This window comes from Rattus norvegicus, chromosome 14 (genome assembly GCF_021556685.1).
Source record: "Rattus norvegicus strain SHRSP/BbbUtx chromosome 14, alternate assembly SHRSP_T2T, whole genome shotgun sequence".
Lineage (NCBI taxonomy): Eukaryota > Metazoa > Chordata > Mammalia > Rodentia > Muridae > Rattus > Rattus norvegicus.
In genome coordinates, this window is record NC_141547.1 from 81,302,751 (window position 1) to 81,322,895 (window position 20,145).

General features: G+C 40.9%; 1 protein-coding gene across 11 annotated transcripts in view; it reads right to left on the reverse strand.

The window, feature by feature from the left end:
- Positions 1 to 20,145, reverse strand: part of Nsd2 (nuclear receptor binding SET domain protein 2) — a 78,675-nt gene that overhangs the window by 13,466 nt on the left and 45,064 nt on the right. For 9 of the 11 annotated variants that reach the window (NM_001191552.2, XM_087584325.1, XM_087584323.1 and 6 more), the window contains 9 exon segments: positions 512 to 717; positions 845 to 1,001; positions 1,360 to 1,539; positions 2,318 to 2,518; positions 3,319 to 3,442; positions 4,211 to 4,342; positions 14,377 to 14,501; positions 15,600 to 15,681; positions 19,156 to 19,274. In NM_001191552.2, the coding sequence (NP_001178481.2) occupies positions 512 to 717; positions 845 to 1,001; positions 1,360 to 1,539; positions 2,318 to 2,518; positions 3,319 to 3,442; positions 4,211 to 4,342; positions 14,377 to 14,501; positions 15,600 to 15,681; positions 19,156 to 19,274 (1,326 nt within the window). 11 annotated transcript variants of the gene reach the window in all.

Genomic DNA, 20,145 nt, shown 5'->3' on the forward strand with positions numbered 1-20,145 from the left:
CCACTATGTCTTCTGAATTGAAATGAATCAGTAGCTGAGGTCTAACCATGGGAAACCATCTCCAGAGATGCCACACAAAGGCCAGCTATGAAAAATAGCTATAATTAGGGCTAAAGATAGTATATTTTAGAAAGCTTTATTTCAGACAGGCATGGTGCTACCACACGCCTTTAATCTCAGCACTCCGGAGGCAGAATCAGGCAGATCTATCTCTGTGAGTTCAAGGCCAGCCTGGTCTACAAAATGAGTTCCAAGGCAGCCAGGGCAACACAGAGAAACCTTGTCTCAAAAAAAAAAAAAAAACAAGTTAATATTGGAAAAGTTATTTAATAGCTTAAGTATACTTCCATAAATACATCACCCTACAAAACCTTTTTTTTCCTAGTATAAAAGTAGAAATAAAATATTTAGTCCAAGAATTTTTTAAAATACCAAATTTCAAAAGAAGAGAAATTAAGATTAACAAGCCACAAGAGAGTACCATGTATGCTCCACTGGTTAATCTCCGTACCGTTCTTGAAGACTCTTCCAATCCCTCTGACCCCCTGGTAGCGGCTGCCCCGGTCCCCCTCCATGTATGGGAACACTCGTGCCTGATGCGTCCAGTAATAATCTTTAGACCCGAAGAAAAACACAGGGAATTCTCCAATCTCGTGCTTCATTTTCTGAATATTTGGGGGAACATTTTTGGGATGGCAAACTTCTGCTGGCCACCATCTATAATAAATATTAAAAACAGGATTCACACATTCTTTAGAGTGACAAACTTTTCAGTACTTAGCACTATAAAACAAAACACATTTGAACAAGAAGTCTCTGAGAAGCATAAACGTTTCCCGCATACCTGTAGTTCCCAAGTTTGACCCAAATGATGTCTTGAAAGTGGAGCTTCTTCCCAGCTCGGCAGTCATTGCAGAACCAGCTGCCATCAGGCATCTCGATGCTCAAACAATCAGGGTGGAAGGCTGCCGGACAGGCCTCGCAGCACAGAAGGCTTCCCCCTACAGGAAGACAACAGGCTAGCCTGAGTGTGTCTGTCTCTCCAGGTCACATTAGACCTTTTTTTCCTTGGTTTTCCCAAGCAGGGTTTTGCTATGCATCTGCCTGCCCCTGCCTGGGCTGATGAGTACAGGGATCGAAGGCGTGCACCACCACTGCCTGGCTAGGCTCTCCCTCTCCCTCAGCCTGTGACTGCCACAAACCCAACAGAAGCACGAGCATCAGGATATCAACCCTGAGTCAACGCTCAATGGCATCACCAAAGTCACCTTCTTAAGTCCATATGACCCTCTTAGTGCAGAGGACTGAGGTGACACCTTCGGCCTCTGCTGAGCTGATACACACAGAGCCCACCCTTACCTTTGGAGCACACGAAGCACCAGCTCACATTGACATGAGTGTGGTGCCGCTTCCCCTTGCGGGCAGTGAAGTGGCCTGTGCAGATTATGCTGTTAGAAGCAATCACGGAACATCCCGCTGCCAGGCAGGCATCCCCGCCATGATAGGCGACAGGGCATCGGACGCACCGCATCATTTTACCTGAAGGAAATAACATCCTGAGGACCACAAATACTTTATGATGGCCAACATCATCAAGCCTAAGAAAACTGGAAAATTTAAGATGGCAGACTCTGGAGCTATTTAGTAACAATACTTTCCAGGTAGGCAAAGGTTTCAAAACAGTGTTTGAAAAAAAAAACACCATTTAAACATCACATTCGAAATCAGAGTCGACCAGCATTTCTTAACCTAGTGCTGCTGTCATTTGGGGTTTGGCCACTCTACCTACTAGATATTGACAGCAAATTCTCCCTAAATATTGCAAAATGTATCTTGACAGATCAGCCTTATGACAAGGATAAGGCTACACTCTCCAATCCCACACAACGAGCCTTATCTTTCACGTACATAATTTGATTTAAAAATATTTCTGAATTGAGGACGAAGTTCAGTGGTAAAGCACTTGCCTAGGGTTCTACCTCTTGTATTACAAAAAAATTTCCCTGATATATGAAGTGCCTTTAAAAATAAGCAAACAGAATCCAGAAATAGCTCAGGTAGTATCCTTTGTTGAAAATCAAAAATTTGAATGTGCTAACAGATATGGAAAGACTGGAATGGAAGCAGGTCTTACGTTACGGGGGAAAAAACACTTGACTCATCTTGTGATGAGTCAGCAGAAAAGCGGGAGGTTTTGGAGACTGTTAGAGCTCATAATCTGCTGACACGTGCTGGGCTTCAACCGGCCCGCTTTCAGAAGCACCCACACATTGCCAGTGAACCCACACCCAAGTTTTAAGGGCGCATCTATCTGTACCTTTTGATGGCCGCGGATTTGAAGGGTTTGAGGCATGGCAGCTCATACAGCTGTGGAGAGGACAGCGAAAGCCTCGGCTCTCAAACACAGTGAGAGGGTATTTTTTCACACAGGCTTCATGGTAAAACTTTCCACATTGGTTTACCATACAGCGTTTCACCTCCATCTTGCTTTCTTTACATACGAAGCATGAGTGAATCCCTAACAAGTGGTAAAGAGAAGATACAGGTACAGAGAACAAGAGTTAAATTGCAGTTGTGAGCAACTGGCACAAGGCAGCTAAAGCTTCTAGCTGTCTCCAACTATGACGACTAGTCTGAGTCTTCAGGAGAAACCCCAGTCATCAGAGTTCACTGTCATCTAATCTCCAGCTTCACCTAAATGCAAGAAGTCTTTCTCCTTCCTGGCCCACTCACCAATATAGCAAAGACTTGCTATGGCTCTACAAAGACTAGTATCTGACGTTTACTACTGCAGCACAGCTGCCTGGGCAGCTCGACTCTTCTTGGGACTAGTCAGTGGGGAGCAGGGGCTACTGTCCACTTCAACTTCTCACTGTGATCCTATGGTAGTCAGCTCCTCAGTTAACTTCTTGCTGAAATTAAGCTGAGTTAGATCGAGTCTTTGTAAAGAACTTAGAATTCTACAAACACCAGTATTCTCTGTCTACTAATTAGACAGGACTGTTTGAAGGTGCAATGCAACTGACCCGTGTAGAACAAGGCTCAGGCTAGCACCCAAAAACATTTGGAGAAGTGCATAGCCTTTTACCTCCTTACTCCACCAGTCACTGTATGCTGAACTACTTTGTGCAGTGATGCTGTGGTTCAAGTTAATACAGCACAGTGGGAGAGCGGCTCAGAGGAATCCCACACTTTGAGCCAGTATGTGTAGGATTTCTCTGCCAAATGAGTCACCTGCAACTGAAGAAAGCACAGAACAGGACAGCATAAACGTCCTGATGTCCACATAAACCCCCAGCCTTGGAAGCTGGGGCTTACCTGAGGCACATTCAGTGCAGGTGAATCTTCCTTCTGGTCTCTGGGAAAGTCCAAGGCAGGCTAAGTGGAATGCTCCACAACAGGGGCCTTCACACAGTAAGAGACTGCCTGTCTTCTCACACAGCTGTGGGGAGCAGAGGGTAGCGTGAACAGTTGGGACCCTCCTCACCACAGGGGACAATTTGATTCTGTCTCTGGCATGCCAATGAGCATAACCAGAGTGACTACAGACAGGTTAAGTTAGTTACAGTGTCAGGTCCTCAGCAAGAAACATACACTCACGTTTTCAGCTCACATGTGAATGTCAAAAATGAAACAGAACAAATAAAAAACAAGACCCATGGCATAGTCCCATTATAAACAAGTCATCCTTTCAAAGATGGGAACAATGGAGGCATTTTCCAACTATAAACGAATCAGCAGCCCCACAAGGATACTGACACAGACTACACCTCACAATGGTGCAGGGACTAAAGCACAGAGAGGTGAGTAGCTTTAAGATCACCAGCCCATAATCCAGCACAGGTAGGACACTGACCCAGGCAGTGCCACTGTAGGAATCTGGATCTATTACACCAACCCAAACCATGACTGCCTACCCAATGAATTAAATAGGCAGCAAAGGCACCATATCACCCTAGCACCTTACCTCTTACAGCATACACACACACACACACACACACACCTTGTGCTGTACATGAAACACATTCCACCTGGGAATGAATGTTAACTTAGGCAACTTAATACCAGAATTCTGCTGACACTCTAACTCTTCCAAACAGATATCTATGAGTAGTAACGGGGCAAGAAGAAGATGCTGGAAACTCAGTCTGCTGTTCTAGGACTTCATGAGAAGCCCTCACCAATATATCATACACCGCCTACCCCTCACCTGACACACGTACTCCTTTTTGGCAGCCATTCCTCTTTCAGATTTCTTAGATGAGACGGACGCTTCAGTCTGTGTTTCATCTGCACTTTCATACGGAGACTCTGACGGTTCATCTCCTGGGTTGTCTGAGACCTGGAGATGAAGGAGGTGAACCATAGTTCACTAGCCACAGAAAACAGGTGGCCACATCCTTTGGACATGGCCCACTTCTTGCCCTATCACCCAGTGGCTTTGGAAGTAATAAAACTTGTAAAAGCTGCATAGAGAACTTCAGAAGTGGACTTTATTCTACTCAATATTTAATACACATATGTACATAAGACATATTCCTTTAAATAAAGCAACTTAGGAAAATGCAATTATCTCTAAGTAAACTAATTTCTGGGATATTCTTGCCCTTTCTTACCGAATATATTCAGACCCAAATACCAGATGAATTTAAAAAAAAAAAAAAAAGCGAAATTGCAAAAAAGATCTCACAGTAGCTGTTTCTCACTCTACTGAGGACACTGTGCTCCCCCAGAAGCAGGTTGCTCCCCTGGAACTGATTCAAGAGTCAGGAAAGTCACTGACACACATTGCAGCCTGACTGCTAACTGGTCCCACTCAATTCATCTGCTCTGCCCCACAGAAAGGTAAGAAATAATTTCTGCCTTCCTTAATACTTGAATCTAAGGAAAAGACTTGGGAGAAATGGTAAAGAAAGCACCTATCTTTCTGACTCCCTTCCACTGAACAGAAATTAGGATCTAGCTACAACCTTACCCTTGCTACACAATTCATCCTGTCCTCACTTGACAAGTACTACCAGTAAATGTTTAAATGTGAAAATAGGTAGTCCTTTCATCTATCAAATAGAAGTGCTTAATTTTTTTTGTCTTTATCTGATCTTAAAAAGTGTTGAAAATTGAATTTTGGAGATAAAACAAAGCCAAAAGAGTATTAATTGTTTCATCTTTACCTCAAAAAACACAAATAATTATGTTACAGGCTTATTATTTGCCAGTGAACACAAAGCTAGATAGTGTAATTAGGGCACATTAAAAAACAAAAACAAACTCACCAGGGACTCTGGCCCATTGATTTTGCAGCCTTACTGATTGATGAGCTGTCCCTTTATCTCATTGAAATTATTGGGAGCAATGAGAGAAAAAACATGTATTTTCTGATCCGAACTCAGTGTTAAAGTGGGATAAATTAACAAGGACTCCGGTGGCTCTGACGGGCCATTGGAGCAAGGGACAGCCTTAGTGTGATTCCATTCTAGTCTCACTAGACGCATAGCAGCAAAAATGTAACGAAGGAATAAACACAGGCCTTTCGATGTATTTTCTCACCTTTTTCAGGAAGATGGAAATAGCATGAAGAACACTAGCTTAATGTCACAGCGCAAGGTCTGTCACCAGGAGGCTCACTAGTTGGAACTACAGGGCCCATTGCCAATCCCTCTCCCATCAGCTCACCTCCCACTTCTTTAACATCAACATCCAGAAAGAGGCAACGTGAAATGCTCAGAGTTCAAACTCCAAATTTAATACATCCATCAGATATGAGGGTCACAGGTGGGGTCTGAGTACTTCTGAGATGAGACAGGAGAAAGTACTAGGGAAGCCCAGGGCCTCAGGAAGCAGTGGCCACAAAGCTTGCCCTGGCTCAGAGAGCAGCTCCCATAGCCCCACAAGGATGACCCATCTGACTAATGGAGGAACTGAGACCCAAAGGGTGTTTAGCACATCATCCATGGAAGAGAGCCCATGCTCCATCCACCAACCCACTTCTTCCCTCAGTGTGGATAAAACAATTTTCAAAACTATAAAAAGAGAAAGGAATGGAAAGAAAGACAGAAAACACAAACCAGTCCTGGGTCAGAGGAAGGAACAGCACCTTTTATTTAAGATTTACAGAAAGTTAGCACGTTTCCACTTGGAGATATTTCCTAAATTAACAAAGTCTGTTTGAGGAAATAAACACTGAATACACATTTCGAATGGAAATATAAATGTTAGCGACACACATAAGGCTCGTTTCCTGATTGGGTCTGTTATCCACATACAGAATATAGACCTTACAATATCACAGTTCATGACAGATTGTGGAAGGTCCACTTTCACCACATCCTCCCCCACAAATGGACACACCCTACCCGGCCCAGAGGCCCTCAGCTCTCTGCTCAGCAAACCACCTGCAAGTAGAGTCAAGTGTGCGCCTCACTCCAGCGGCAGGCTCCACCTCCATGTGCACCACGTGACAGCTTACTTGGAGATGCCATTTGTGGAAGTGACATATCACCACCTGTATGGTCCCAACACAGTCCCAGACCTCAGTCTACAACATCTATAATCTATTCAGTATCCAACAGGATGTATTTGGAAAAAGAAAAATGCAGTGACTGATGGGACACAGACTGTCAAGAATTTTCCTGTGGCTTCCTGTGTCCACCAAGGTCATGCTTGTGGCACTGATTTCCAAGCAGCTTAGTTCCTGACTTTCCAAAGTTTTCTTGAGTCTGAAATACTTTCTTTCTCCACTCTCTACTTGGTATGTGATCGTGCCGAGGTGCCTACCTGCCTCAGACACACATTCCTTCAGGGACAGGAAGTGTGGTCTCGTCTATCACAGGGAGTTCAAGCAAGATGGCATTACCAAACATCACATGACCCAGTAGAAGTCTTCCAACCCACTGCCAGGAGCTATGCGGCCATCAGAAAGGCTCAATAACTGTGACTGTGGTTTACCCGACTGTGGCCACAAAGCAGACCCCTGCCCTTCTGTGGGCTGATACACATTGAGGTTTTAACTTTTTTGACAAAACAAATCCCTTCACAAGTTGAATACTACATCATTTTAAAATACAATTACAGACCTTGAACAATAAATATTTCTAGAACCAACATTATTTTCATGTTTTAAGTTATGCTTTCATAAAGGAAGACGCATAGAAGTGCGTTCACAGACGGTTTTAGATTTACAAATGATAAGAATCCTGTGCTCAGCAGATATAATGGTCTAAAATTAAGACTAATCTTCAGCAGGTCTTCCAAGTTAACATCACAGTGAAGTATTAAGAGTGGAATTAAGACAATTTTAAATTAAGTCAACCATTCTAAAATCCTAGAATTCAAAATAATTTTTATTAGAGTTTGCACAGACTAGAACCCTCCTAGCCGATCCTAATTCAAAGCCAGGTATGAGTTACTGAGGACATGAAAGAGGGGGGAAACCCAAAATACAAAAAAACCTTTTAGTCCACAGAATGTCATTGTGCTTCATAGTCATTTAATCTAAAGTCGGCTTCTACACAGTTAGCGTAAAAGGAAAGCAAAGTCTAAGTGAGGGATGTGGCCACTCAGCCATACAGCTGCTGCTCCCATAAAGGCATGCCCTTATCCAAAGTTAAGTGAGTCCTAACTGTTCTACTGACTCAACCATGTCCCAGGTGTGTCCTCAGAAGCAGCCATCCCTTGGGAGCAGGCTGCGGGGGAGCCTGGTCCACCCAGCTGCAGCAACAGGCCATCTGTCCTCATGTGAAAGGCTTGAGGACAGAGGAACAGCCAGCCCACTTGCTTCCTTAGCTCATGTGACTGGCAATGCCCCTGTACCAAAACTAGGACTCCACCTGATCCTAGTTGTTTTTTAAAAGTAGAATACCCCTGAAATGCTAGCATGTTTAAAATACTGCCATAGTTATTTGTTAAAAGCTGGACAACTACGTAGGCTAGAAAAAATATATATATAAATGTGGATACAGCACACAGGACTGACGAGATGAGATGCATCAGGTTACTGAAAGTACATCCTTGTTAGTTACACCCCAGAAAGCATTTCCCTTACCACGGTCAAACAAGGAAAAATGAAAATATACTTTTCTGTGTACTAAGGATGACCATTTTCCTTCACTGGCAGAAAAATTAGTGGGGGAAAAAAATCTAATATTCTAAGTAAAACAATAAAAAAGTTCCTAAAGAAACAAAGTCAATTGCAATTACCAAAAATGCTAAAATACATAGGAATCAAGATTTTTTAAAACAAAACCCAAAACCTTTCTGTCAGTATCAGTTAGAAGCATTAAAAGCTCTGATGTTAGGAAAGCCCTCCGCTTTATTCTAGCAAAAGAAAACTTGGAAATTATCTCTGAAATATAAACACAGTCCTTGGAACTGATTTTTCAAAAAGTGGATAATGGGTTAACTGAGGCTAAAATAAGGTGCTGCACACTAAACTTCCCAAAGGGCCTGGTCCCTAACAGAAGTCCACTTGGACATCAGGATGGAAGGTGGATCAGCAACCTGTATGTCTGAGTATGTGTGAGACCTACTGACCTTAGAGTCAAATGACAGAGAAAGAAAGCAAACTAAGGGCCACTGACCCTATAGTTAACCTGCCACTGGACAAACAGTTCCTAAAGAAGGGGGCGATGACCTCACAGGACAGCTCGGGCCCACCAGAGCAACTGAGGCCAACAAAGAACCACTCAGTCGGGGTTCTTCGTTCTGCCCAAGTGAGCTAGGAGCTTATAAAGAACACACACCAGTGCTGAAGGACAGACGGAAGGCCAGTTCTGGCCCTCACTCCAGGCTATATGAGATCCCTTGTCAGGAGCACTCTTTAATCATTTAAATTTTACACAAACACAGGCGTCATTCTTTGAGGAATGATATATTTACTTATCATCTTTATTTCCTTCTTTTTGTGTTATTTATGTTATAGACTCTTAATAGGTGCCAGTCACCTATATCATCCAGTCAGCCCACAGACTCCAGATACAACCCCGGGATGAGTCCATGAAGTCTCAGACATGTGGTTATCAGGTTAGGTTTTGTTAGGTTTTTTCTTGCTTTTCTTGTGACATGTTCTTTCATTAATGAAAAGGCCCCGTCCCTCATCTGGCTCCCAGCCCCAGAGAACCCTGTTTTAAGTTTTCTGGTGCTTCTGCATGAACTCAATTAATCCCATTATAAATATAACCTGACTGGGAGACCAACTTAAAAATCCGTCCACTCATGCCAGCAGCAGGCTGTTCTACACCTCCTCAGAGGCAGTGGATGGGATGGCTGCCTTCCTGCATGGAGCAAGGACTGTCTCATCTTAGAGCCTGTGTTTTACTTCCTTGTCATGATTAGATTTCAAGTTGGTTTTCAGGATATCCTCTTAAAAATACTGAAGTTGTCTTCTATTGGGAAACAGAAATGTAAATAGCTATGAATACTAAAAACCATTTTGAGCTACAACTACACTTAAAGGCATCATGACCAAAAGACAACATTCACTTTTCATCAACGCTGAGGAAAAGCTGCCAGGAAGGGAGGAGTCCACCTGCAGCAGAGGGGCTGATGAGGAGGAGCACCTGAAGACCTGGCTGCTGAGCACGGGTCTCCATCCAGTTCATGGACGCCCTGGTGCACTGCTCTGTTACAACAGCTACAGTGCAAACCTTTGTACATTCATTCACATAAGTCTTCACCTAGTTAGAATCAGAGCCTTATACAGAAAGCTACCTCCCCTTGCCAAGCAAATACAGTATACAAACAATAGTTTGAAGGCAGCCAAATAGAATCAAGTGGCAATAACTGTTTATACGGCAAAAGCGAAACTCATCTCATCAGCGGGCAGTTCAGAAGACCTAAGGCTAGAGGTAGCACTGCTTTTTTGACATCTTTATAGAAAATGAAGGAATTCCATGTTAAATTTATAGCATAATAAATTTGTCACATAATTTTTGTACTCTTAGCAGACAAGCTGTTGCTTCTTGCTAGACTCTTTTAAACAAGAGTCTCTTTTCTACTCACCTCTTTGAGGAGAGAGCAGCCATGAGCTGACACAGAACTCTGCTTATTTCCTGTAAGACTACCACTGGTCTCTGGGGCAGGAAAATCCTGCATGGAGGACTTTCACTCCACAGTCACTGCAGAATGCAGAGGACCTGCTCCAACCCCTGGTCCCAAAGTGAGTTCTGTCTTCCTCAGTGAAAGAACATTCCAGGATCCTGCCCTTGTCCCCTCATACTCTCGAATCTCAAATAGGTACTAACTATGCCACTCTGCGAACATCACCATTAATTCTGAAGTCCTCGCTTCCCCATCGCAGAGCGAAGTGCCTATCCTTAGCTGCTTCCTGGACACCCACTCAAAATTCATCATGCTCTAATTTCCAATGAAATCCCTTCATTTCTGCCCAAGACCTTCTGGGATAGTATCTTTACTTTTGAGAAATCACTTATTAAACCAGGGCCATTTCTACATCATCATAATTTCTTCATACTTTTTAATTTTGTAATTTATATTTTAGTTTTTTTTTTATTTACCTGAGATCTTTCATGTCTGTTAAGAACAGTACAACTTAGAATGTTCACACTAGGTATTCTCTGAGGTCATGTCTCTAAATACATTTAAGCAGAGCCAGCTAAGTGACTTACCAGACCACAACCTCATAGTCTAATACCCTCCTGTGTCACACAAACAGAGCTAGGGTTCTGCTACTTCTGGATTTAATTTTTTCCGCACATGCATGATGCAGTCAAGGGAATCATTTTTCATGCCAAAGCAAAATTTATACTTTTGGATAAAAATAGAATGATGGTGATTTTATTATTTTTATTGTAATAACCATTACTGTCACAATAGTGAACCACTGAGTCCTTGCACGGTGCCAGGCACTCTACGTGTTTTACATGCGTTACATTACTTAATGGTTTGGAACAAAAGTATTTCTCAGAAACTTTCATCACAGGTCCAACACTGAGGTGTCTGTGTGGAACGGCCTGGGCACCGCTCACACATCCCGTGCATAGCACAAGCTCTGCTTCTTGAGCTAAGGGCAGGTGGAGCCTTTCCTCCCATGCAGACATGCGGGCCCCTGGGTAGCCCCAGCTGGACATCCAGGACCACAACATTGAAAACATGATGCTGATGCTCTACAAAAGCAACTGATGATGTGGTTGTTGTAAGTAAACTGATTGTGGTGTCTTCTAGATATCAGTGACTAGATCAACAGTTGAATGGTTCACCATGATACTATTAATCGTATGTTCCCCTAAAAATCTACTGGGTCTAGTGTCATAGTAAAACTGTCAAGTAAAAAAAGGACAGAATCAAAATTCTTCCTGCCTTCTGTGTGGGAAAACTGGTTTATTATCTACAATACTGAATACATTTCATTGGCAATGAAAATAGCTGACAAAGAACCTTTAATGTGTCCTGCTTGTTCTTTCTTACTGATAGAACAGATGCTGACATTTTCCATAAAAATTGAGTAAGTTATGGATCAGAGGAAAAAATGAGCATTAACAGGATAACCCTTCAACATGGTGCATTGTCAATTGTCTGGGCAACCTCAATTGAAGGGCCTCCTCCTCAACGTGAACTTTAGACTGATCATTAGAATATGAATGTGTTTCTATTATGGGATGAATGTGATTGATTAAATGGCCTTGATTGAGTATCTTACCTTGGTCTTAAAATTTGTTATCTGTTTTCTTCATTGTATGTGTTTATTAATACCAGTAAAAACAGATTATCACACATCTTCCATAAAATGATTGTGATAGAAATGTCACTTAGTGTATACGATGAGGCACCACCTGCAGCAGACATCTTGGGGTATTACATCATTCTAAGTGCAGTACAGGGCGGCTGAGTTCAAGTCCAACTTGACTGATGTGGGCTCCCATAAAAGCTGTTACCAGTGAAGGCGAAAAAAATAAGAATTTGCTCTACTAAGGGAACAAAAAATGAAGTTACAAAACACTTATATCACATCAATTCCTTCACAGGCCTTTGTCATGCAAGTGTGCAATTTTAATCTCTTCATTGGGGTGATGTAATATCATGTAATAAATAATTATTCCAATATAAATTTATCATACATTTTTAAGAACTTAAACTACAACATGTCTTGAATACCAACCCTACATAATCCTCTTTCTTTCAATCAAGTGTGGTGAAGGGGAAAAAATACAAACATGCAGAACCTAAGTGTCCCAAAGTGAGGAGGGAGTCTGACCCCCAAACAGTAATTTCACATCAGAACCAGACTCGGTCCCCACAGCTCACGTGTTAGCAGGCACTCAGCACTACACACTCATAAACTCACTGTGCGGTTAGTAGTGCTAATGCATATAGATAAATCTACTTGGTCACCTAAAGTTTTTAAATTAACAGTGCAACTCTATAAAATAAGCTACAATGGAATATTTACACATAAGTAACCTAATAGAGAAGGTCTAGAAAGTTAAATTATTTTATTTAAGGAACAAAAAGTAAGATTTATATATCCCCTTAAAAATGTAAGAAGGGATTTGAATCCAATACATTTCCAACATAAAAGAATGTACTTAAATCATCTATCAGCCTCTGATATTGCAACTAAGTCTTGTCACAAAATGCTCCACCTTAGCCTTTCCTGGTGCAGACTACTGAGCAGCACCAGCAACTGCTCTCTCTCCCCCTCACCGTTTTCACCCTCAATATCAATACTGATGACCAGGAATAATAGATACAAGTTCAGTAACTCGATAATTTTCTCTCTCCCTTGTCCAACAACAGCATACATAAAATACCAACCGGATAAAAAGATCAAAATATAAAGCAAGAAAAACTTGTTTGAAAAATTTCATAGGCTGTAACTCAGAAATAGGACATTTGCCTGGACTCACAAATCCCTGGATTCTAACCCCAGCACTCTAAAAAAAAAAAAAAAAAAAATCATAAATGGAAAGTCCAACTTTAATGCCCAAATGAAAGGGTTTCTATAACAGAAACCCTTTCATTTTTAATATGGTTAACTTGAACTGTAGACCATCTTTAACTTTCTAAAATGCTAGTATAAATATGGGTAAAAGAAAAATGAAAAATAATTTATATAAAACTAGCCTTTTCGTATTTCAGTAACATTTTAGATAGAAGCTCAGCAGCGAAGTATATAAGAAATGCTTAGTTTTCTATATATAACAACTATAAGGAAGTCCCAGTCCCATGAGTATGAACACTTTAGATTATGACTGAGGTCCCACTAAATGAACAGTCTAAATTTACACCATACTTCAGAGCAGTGAGCAACAGAGTTCTCAAGGGTGTTCCTTGGGCCACCCAGGTCCCTAACCATCATGCAGTGGAAGGCCCAGCCCACCACCAGTAAAAAGAAGAGCAAGGACACACCCAACCCTACTAGGGGACACAGGTCAGATCAGGTCAGATGAGAAGAGCTCCTTCTGATCCATAAGGAGAAAGGGGCCTGCCTACTTCCCATCTCACTATCCTGCTAATGAAGACCAAAGTTACAACTCCTTACAAATACTGTGAAAATAAATCTCCAGTCTACAATGAGAAAAAAAAAAAAAAAACCAAAAAACAAAAGCAGAATTACAGCGATCAAAAGAACAAGAAATTAAAAGTGGAAAGTAAGATCCATAAAGGTAGTCACTACAATCAAGAAATTAAAACTACCTCTGCACAAAATAGAAACAATAATGATTCCTGAATTTGTGGCTATTCCTTGTTTTTGGCATTTGCAGACTTTATATTTGGTAACGACATCTACATGCCATACGCTACAGTGATGGCGGCAGCAGCAGCCTATTACAATACCACCTACTCTTTGCTATCGTGTATTTTGCAAGACCAGAAACACAGGAATTCTAAATACAGTGACAGTTCTAACTTGCCTCCACACTCACACCTGAGACATGCCAGAACAAAGGACCAGAGACACGCAAGACAGAGGACAGAGAAACTGTTGGCTTCCCCACAGGCTGTAAGTGTCTCCATTCCACCAGTGTGGACGCACAGTAGCAAATGTCAGTGTGGCCAACACAGCATGTCCTGGGAGAGCCAGAGTGAATTTCCTTTCATGTGAGAAAACAGAGTCAGGTTTACAGAACATACCATTTTAAATCAGATTGCAACAATTCCTCTGCGACAAGAATGAAGTGTGTGTGTGCACCTACACATTCACCATGTGCAGTGTGCTTATATCCAAAGTGCTCAGTTCAAAATGAAACCGTGCACCATTTCTTAATTCTGTGAATTTTACATGGCTAAGAACACCTGAAACTCACCCACACCTATGGAGAACACCAGCACAATCCTTTTAAAATGGAATCTGCACTCACGCTGCCTTGAGCACCTAACAGCCTTCACGAAGGCCATGTATCACTATCATCATTATTTTACCTCATTCTCAGTTAAGGATGCAGAAGGAGATGAACTTTTGTTAAACCCAAGTGCTGAAGACGCTGTTGCAGAAGCCCGATTTCGCTTCTTCAGTGGTTTGCAAGCATCAGACAAATTTTTCGTTGCTGTAAAACAAGTTTATTTTATAAAGTTTAAAACCTTAAACTTCCCACCTCCTTACTGTTTTGAATGAACCCCTTCACACAAGTAAAGTCCTAAAGAGGAATCTTTTGGTTCCTTTAGCTGTCACTAAGGCCTTAACTTTGCAGCATGGAAAACTGACTTAAAAAAAAAAAAAAAAAAAAAAAAAAAAGCAGACAAACTAATCAAAGACTCCTACCACCTATTCCACCCCAAAACCAACAATCCGGGGCCAATGTAGCTTTGTCCATACCTGGATCCACGACCCACTACAGGATTATTTCACACAAATTCTATAGATAATTTCATGCTTAAAATGCCTAGAGTATACCTCTAAAAACAGTATCACTTTCATGTTTAAATAGCAATCCTATGTTCAAATTTCACAAATGCTACAAATCCTTGCTTAAAAAACAGCTAATTTTTAAAAATGTCACCAACCTTGTGCAGCACAAAGAAAACAATCTCTGATCATCACGGCTTACCCATGGTGTTTCTGTGTTAACCTATCAGACAAGTGTCTCCACAGAATCATTCACACCGGCCAAAGGGTCTGATTTTTCCTTGTTACTGTTTAGCTAAGCTGTTTTTCACAGAAAGTCCTTTAAGCTGATTTCTTTATCATATGAAATAGAAACAACTAGTCATGACTTTTACTCTTGGCTGGTTAAGTACCATCAAGAGCCTAAATCAGAGTGACAGAACTTATGGTAACAACTCATCTCATAAAGAACTCAGAATTTCTGGTTAAAATTTCTCTTCTAATAAAATTTCAAACTGACAGATAATGAAGTCAAGTGAAAAATCAGTAGAAAAGTAACTTCAATATGACCGAATCCTTACAGTCTGCGCATTAAATCAGGTATTTTTCAATTCCACAAGATCTTTTCCATCTATTTTTGGTATTAGCTTAACTGATGACTCTTCTGAGGCACCCCTGGATCCCTCATGCCCAGCCCTGCTTTCATTTTCCCTGTCCCTCTCAGGTGCCCACACTAGACGGTCCCCAAGAGCAGAACCAGGCCTCCCTGCTCACCCACCCAGGCACCCAGAAGAGCCAGGAAGAAGCCTGAGCACATTACCTGCCTGGCTCTTGAGTGAGGAGGCTGCCTCTATAGCCTTGTACGAGCTCGTTCTGGCCGTTTTGTCGGTGATTGTCTCTCTCTGTTATTTAAAAAAAAAAGGGGGGGGGGTGGACAAAGAGAAAGAAAACAAAGGAAAAAAATCTCCTAATGTGAATGAACACAGGCTGCTGAAAATTTACAAAATAGAAAATTCTTCCTTTGGAAAAGTATTCCTCAACAAGACCACAGTTGTCCAAAATGATTTTTTTTTTAAAAAAACCCTAAACCAATTCTCTCTAGAAGCTGTCAGAAGGGTAGATAGGCAGGGTTATGCTAATACCTGCTGTAGTTCTGTTAAGGTACCTTACATAAGTTATATTCATGTACTACCCAAACTTCCCACTGAACCCAAAGCAGAATAAAAATTAGGAGGAAATCTAGTTTTCTACTCAAGAGGCCCAATCAAATTGAAGTCACCTCTGCTCTGTCAATGCCAGCATAACTAGGGTAACTCATATTACTACTACACTAGGATTTCTAAATTTTGAGACAAACTCCACATTTACCTCACAGAGATCATCAATAAAACACCTTCACAACTGAAGATTAAGGGAAAAGTTTCAAAAGGCTGAAGCCTGTAATTTTAGCTATTTGATACTTGCTGCTCTTTCAGAAGACCCACATTTGGGTCTCAGGACCCTTGTCTCAAAACTCAATAACCATCTATAACTTGAGATCAAAGGTATTCAACACCCTTTTCTGGCTTCCAAAAAATACACTTAAACACACACACACACACACACACACACACACACACACACACACACACACACAAATAAAAATAGATTGTTAAAAAAATATTCAAGGGGCTGGGGATTTAGCTCAGTGGTAGAGCGCTTACCTAGGAAGCGCAAGGCCCTGGGTTCGGTCCCCAGCTCCGAAAAAAAAAAGAACAAAAAAAAAAAAAATATTCAAGGCTGGAGAGCTGGCTCAGAAATTAAGAGCACTGACTGCTCTCCCAGAGGTCCTGAGTTCAATTCCCAGCAACCACATCGTGGCTCACAACCTTCTGTAATGAGATCTGATGCACACTCCTCTGGTGTGTCTGAAGACAGCAATGGTGTTCCCACATACATAAAACAAATAAATAATTCTTTAAAAAAAATATATATATCTTCAAAATAAAAAAGGGGCTAACTAGTTGTAGAACCTATGTCTATTATAACCTTGGATTCAATTCCTAGAAATAAATAAAAAAAAAATGGGAACTGGATATGGTGGTGAGGATATGTTAATTTGAGGCCAGCCTGGGCTACATAGTGAGAGATCCTGTCTCACAAAACTAAAGGTTTAGTATCACAAATATTTTGTGCTGGGATTTTGAAAAATGCAGTTCAATCCAGGCGTGGTGGCACATGCCTTTAATCCTAGCACTGGGAAAACCAAGGCAGGTGGATCCCTCTGAGTTTGAGGCTAGACTGGTATATATAGCAAATTCTAAGCCAGACAAGGCTAGTAAGACTGTCTCAAGCAAGTAAATGGATAGGCGGACAGATGGACAGTAAAAACAAAAGAGGAAAATACAGTTCAAAATGCCTTCAGTAAGATTGATGGCACAAGCCAGCCAGCCAGCCAGCCAGTAAGTAAAAACAAAAATAAAGAAAACTATAATTCAAAGTGCCCTCAGCAAGTATGTTAGCCACAGACAGACAGACAGACAGACAGACAAGACAAGACAGAAAACTATAATTCAAAATGCCCTCAGCAAGGTATGGTGGCACAAGCCTGTACTTCAAGTGCTCATGAGGGCACAGGCAAGAGGACTAGAAATTAAAAGGCCAACCTGGGCTACAGAGAAAATTCTCAACCAACCTAGCTACAAGAGGTCCTATCTCAAACAACAAAAAAACCAACCTAAAATAAACAACAGCACAGGAACAGTGCTGCCTAATAGTTACAGTGCCACTCCAAGAGACAGGGACCTCACATAGTACCAGACCTCAGATCTCATTCACTGATACCTATATAGCCAGAGCAGATAAAACTCCATTGAGAATAGTCACAAAAATTCTGTTTATAACTTTCTTAATGCTGCTGGCTCATTATATGTAATAAATACATATCAGGAATTATATGCAATATTACTTAGATTAATAAAGACCAAACCAGAAGGACAACACTACTTTTTGAAAGGCTCTCTTTGGCTGGCCTTGAACTAGAGATCTGTTTGCCTCTGCATTCCAAAAGCTAGGATTGAGAGTAGACACTACTACTTTTTAATCATGTGCTACTTTCTAATCTGTTGAGCTAATATAAAAAATTATGCCTAAATGTTTGATATGAATTATACTATTTAAAATGTTATTACACATATTTAAAGGGTTTCTTCAGGTATGTACTTCTTGGTACTTTTAAACTTTATTAACTCAGTAATACTTCACCACTACATAGTCTGTGTGATGGCAAATGAATCCAAGAAACACGTTATACACCGGAAAAATGGATGAAACACTATAACTAGAACCTTAAAGAATATAAGTTATAAGTAGATAGACAGAAATAATTATAAACACTATAGTTTACACTTGAGCAATGTGAGATTTTTTATTCTTCAAAATTAGGGAAAAAAAGAAAGATGATAAAGGCAACTTGATCAGTAAAAGTATCAAGCTTGACTCAAAATCATAAATATATAACTGTGTCAGAATGCCTGAAAAATATAAATTCAAATATACAGTACAAAGCCTAATAAAGCTCAATTTACCAAAAGGTTAACTTGACAGTTACCTCAGACAGATGAAACAAGTGGTGCTAAAAGGCTCTCTCTACATGTGGGCGTCACATGTAGAGAAGCAGGCAGACTAACCCACTGCTGCTCTGCATACACAGATTTTGGTCTTGGTCAGTTTCACTTTCCTTCAATACTAGGCAAGTTGTCCTAACAGATGCTGGTAAAACTGACACTTGCAGCCCTGAGTTCCTTTTCAATCATTCTGTAGTTTCCCTTTTGCCTCAGTGCTGCCCACATTGGGTTTCCAGTGAATAATATTATGAATTACAAACAAAGTGAATAAATTCATATAATCCATTTCCAGTGTCCATCACAGATTCTTTAACTTCCTTTTGCAGTGAAAAGTGTCTTTAATGGGTTTCATATTCCTGATTTACACACTGAACGATAATCCCTACAGACAAAGCATGGCACCAAGTACTAGCAATGACACTGAAGGTCAGGACCATGCTCCTTGAGCAATCAACAACTGAGCTATGGCCTTCAATCTGAGTCATTTTTTAGCACATAAAATAAAAAAATCATTACTTAAAATACTACTCAAAGCATTTGGATGTTGTTTCCTTGAACAAGTTCATACCAAATAGTTCCTGTGCTAATGTTCCTAATTGTTAATGAACATTTCCTTTCTTCAGTGACCTTCTCAATGTAGAAAAAGAGCTAGCTTTACTACTAAATACTACTGTGGCAAGAGCCCAGAAAACTCCATTGCCTGTATCTTGTCGGGGTCTCAAGAATTCCATAGAATACACTCTCACAGGCCAGAGAAGCCCAGAACATTACCTTCCGAAGACTGTGCTTATCTGTCCTAAGTCTTTTCCTGGGTGCGTCTTCTACATCCACATCCTCAGGAGGGTCATCTGTCCTTTTTGTGTGGGTCCTTTTTTTCCCACTGGTATTTCCTTGGAATGAAGAATGAGAGTTGGAGTAAATGCACAGGAAAAGAATTCACATGCTGCTCTGGCATTCAGCGTGCAAACCAGTGACAGGTACTCAGCAAACAGGCTCATGTCCAAGGCCTATATGTTACAAATCCAATCTTTTTGCAAAAAGGAACTAGGGACCCATAAATATTTTACCTAAAGATTATTATCTTGGTATTTGCTGTACTTTTAATGTGCTATAGAATTAAATTTAAGTACAGCCCAGTCTTTTTGTTTTTGTTTTGTTAAAACAAGTCCATTACAGGTGGACATGGTAATACCAGCACACAGGAAGGCTTAGTATGAGAGTGTTTGAGCTCAATGCCAGCTTTGGTTGCACAGCAAGACACTGTTTCAGGGTGGGGAAAAAGAAGTATTTATTTACAAGCATGCAAAGACAAGTAGTATTTAAGTTAAATTTCAAAAAACTACAACTTTGGGGTTAGAAAGGTGGTTCGGTGGTATAGAGCACTTGTTCTTGCAGTGGACCTAGGTTTTATTCCCAAAACCCACTAAGTGGCTCACAATCATCTGTAATTCATTTCAGGGGATCCAACGCCTTCTTCTGGCCTCTGTGTGAATATACACACATTCAGGCAGAACACTCACACACATAAAAACATCTAAATGTTTTTTTAAATAAATAAACATAAGTACAACTTGCTATTATGTATTTTCTTAAAAACTATTTTTTGTTTGTTTTTATTTGTTGAGACAGGGTTTTCCTGTGTATCCCTGGCTGTTCTAGAACTCACTATGGAGACCAGGTGGCTTCATACCCAGAGACCTTCCTGCCTCTGCCTCCTAAGTACTGGGATTAAAGGGAATGGTGCCACCACCACTAGGCTTA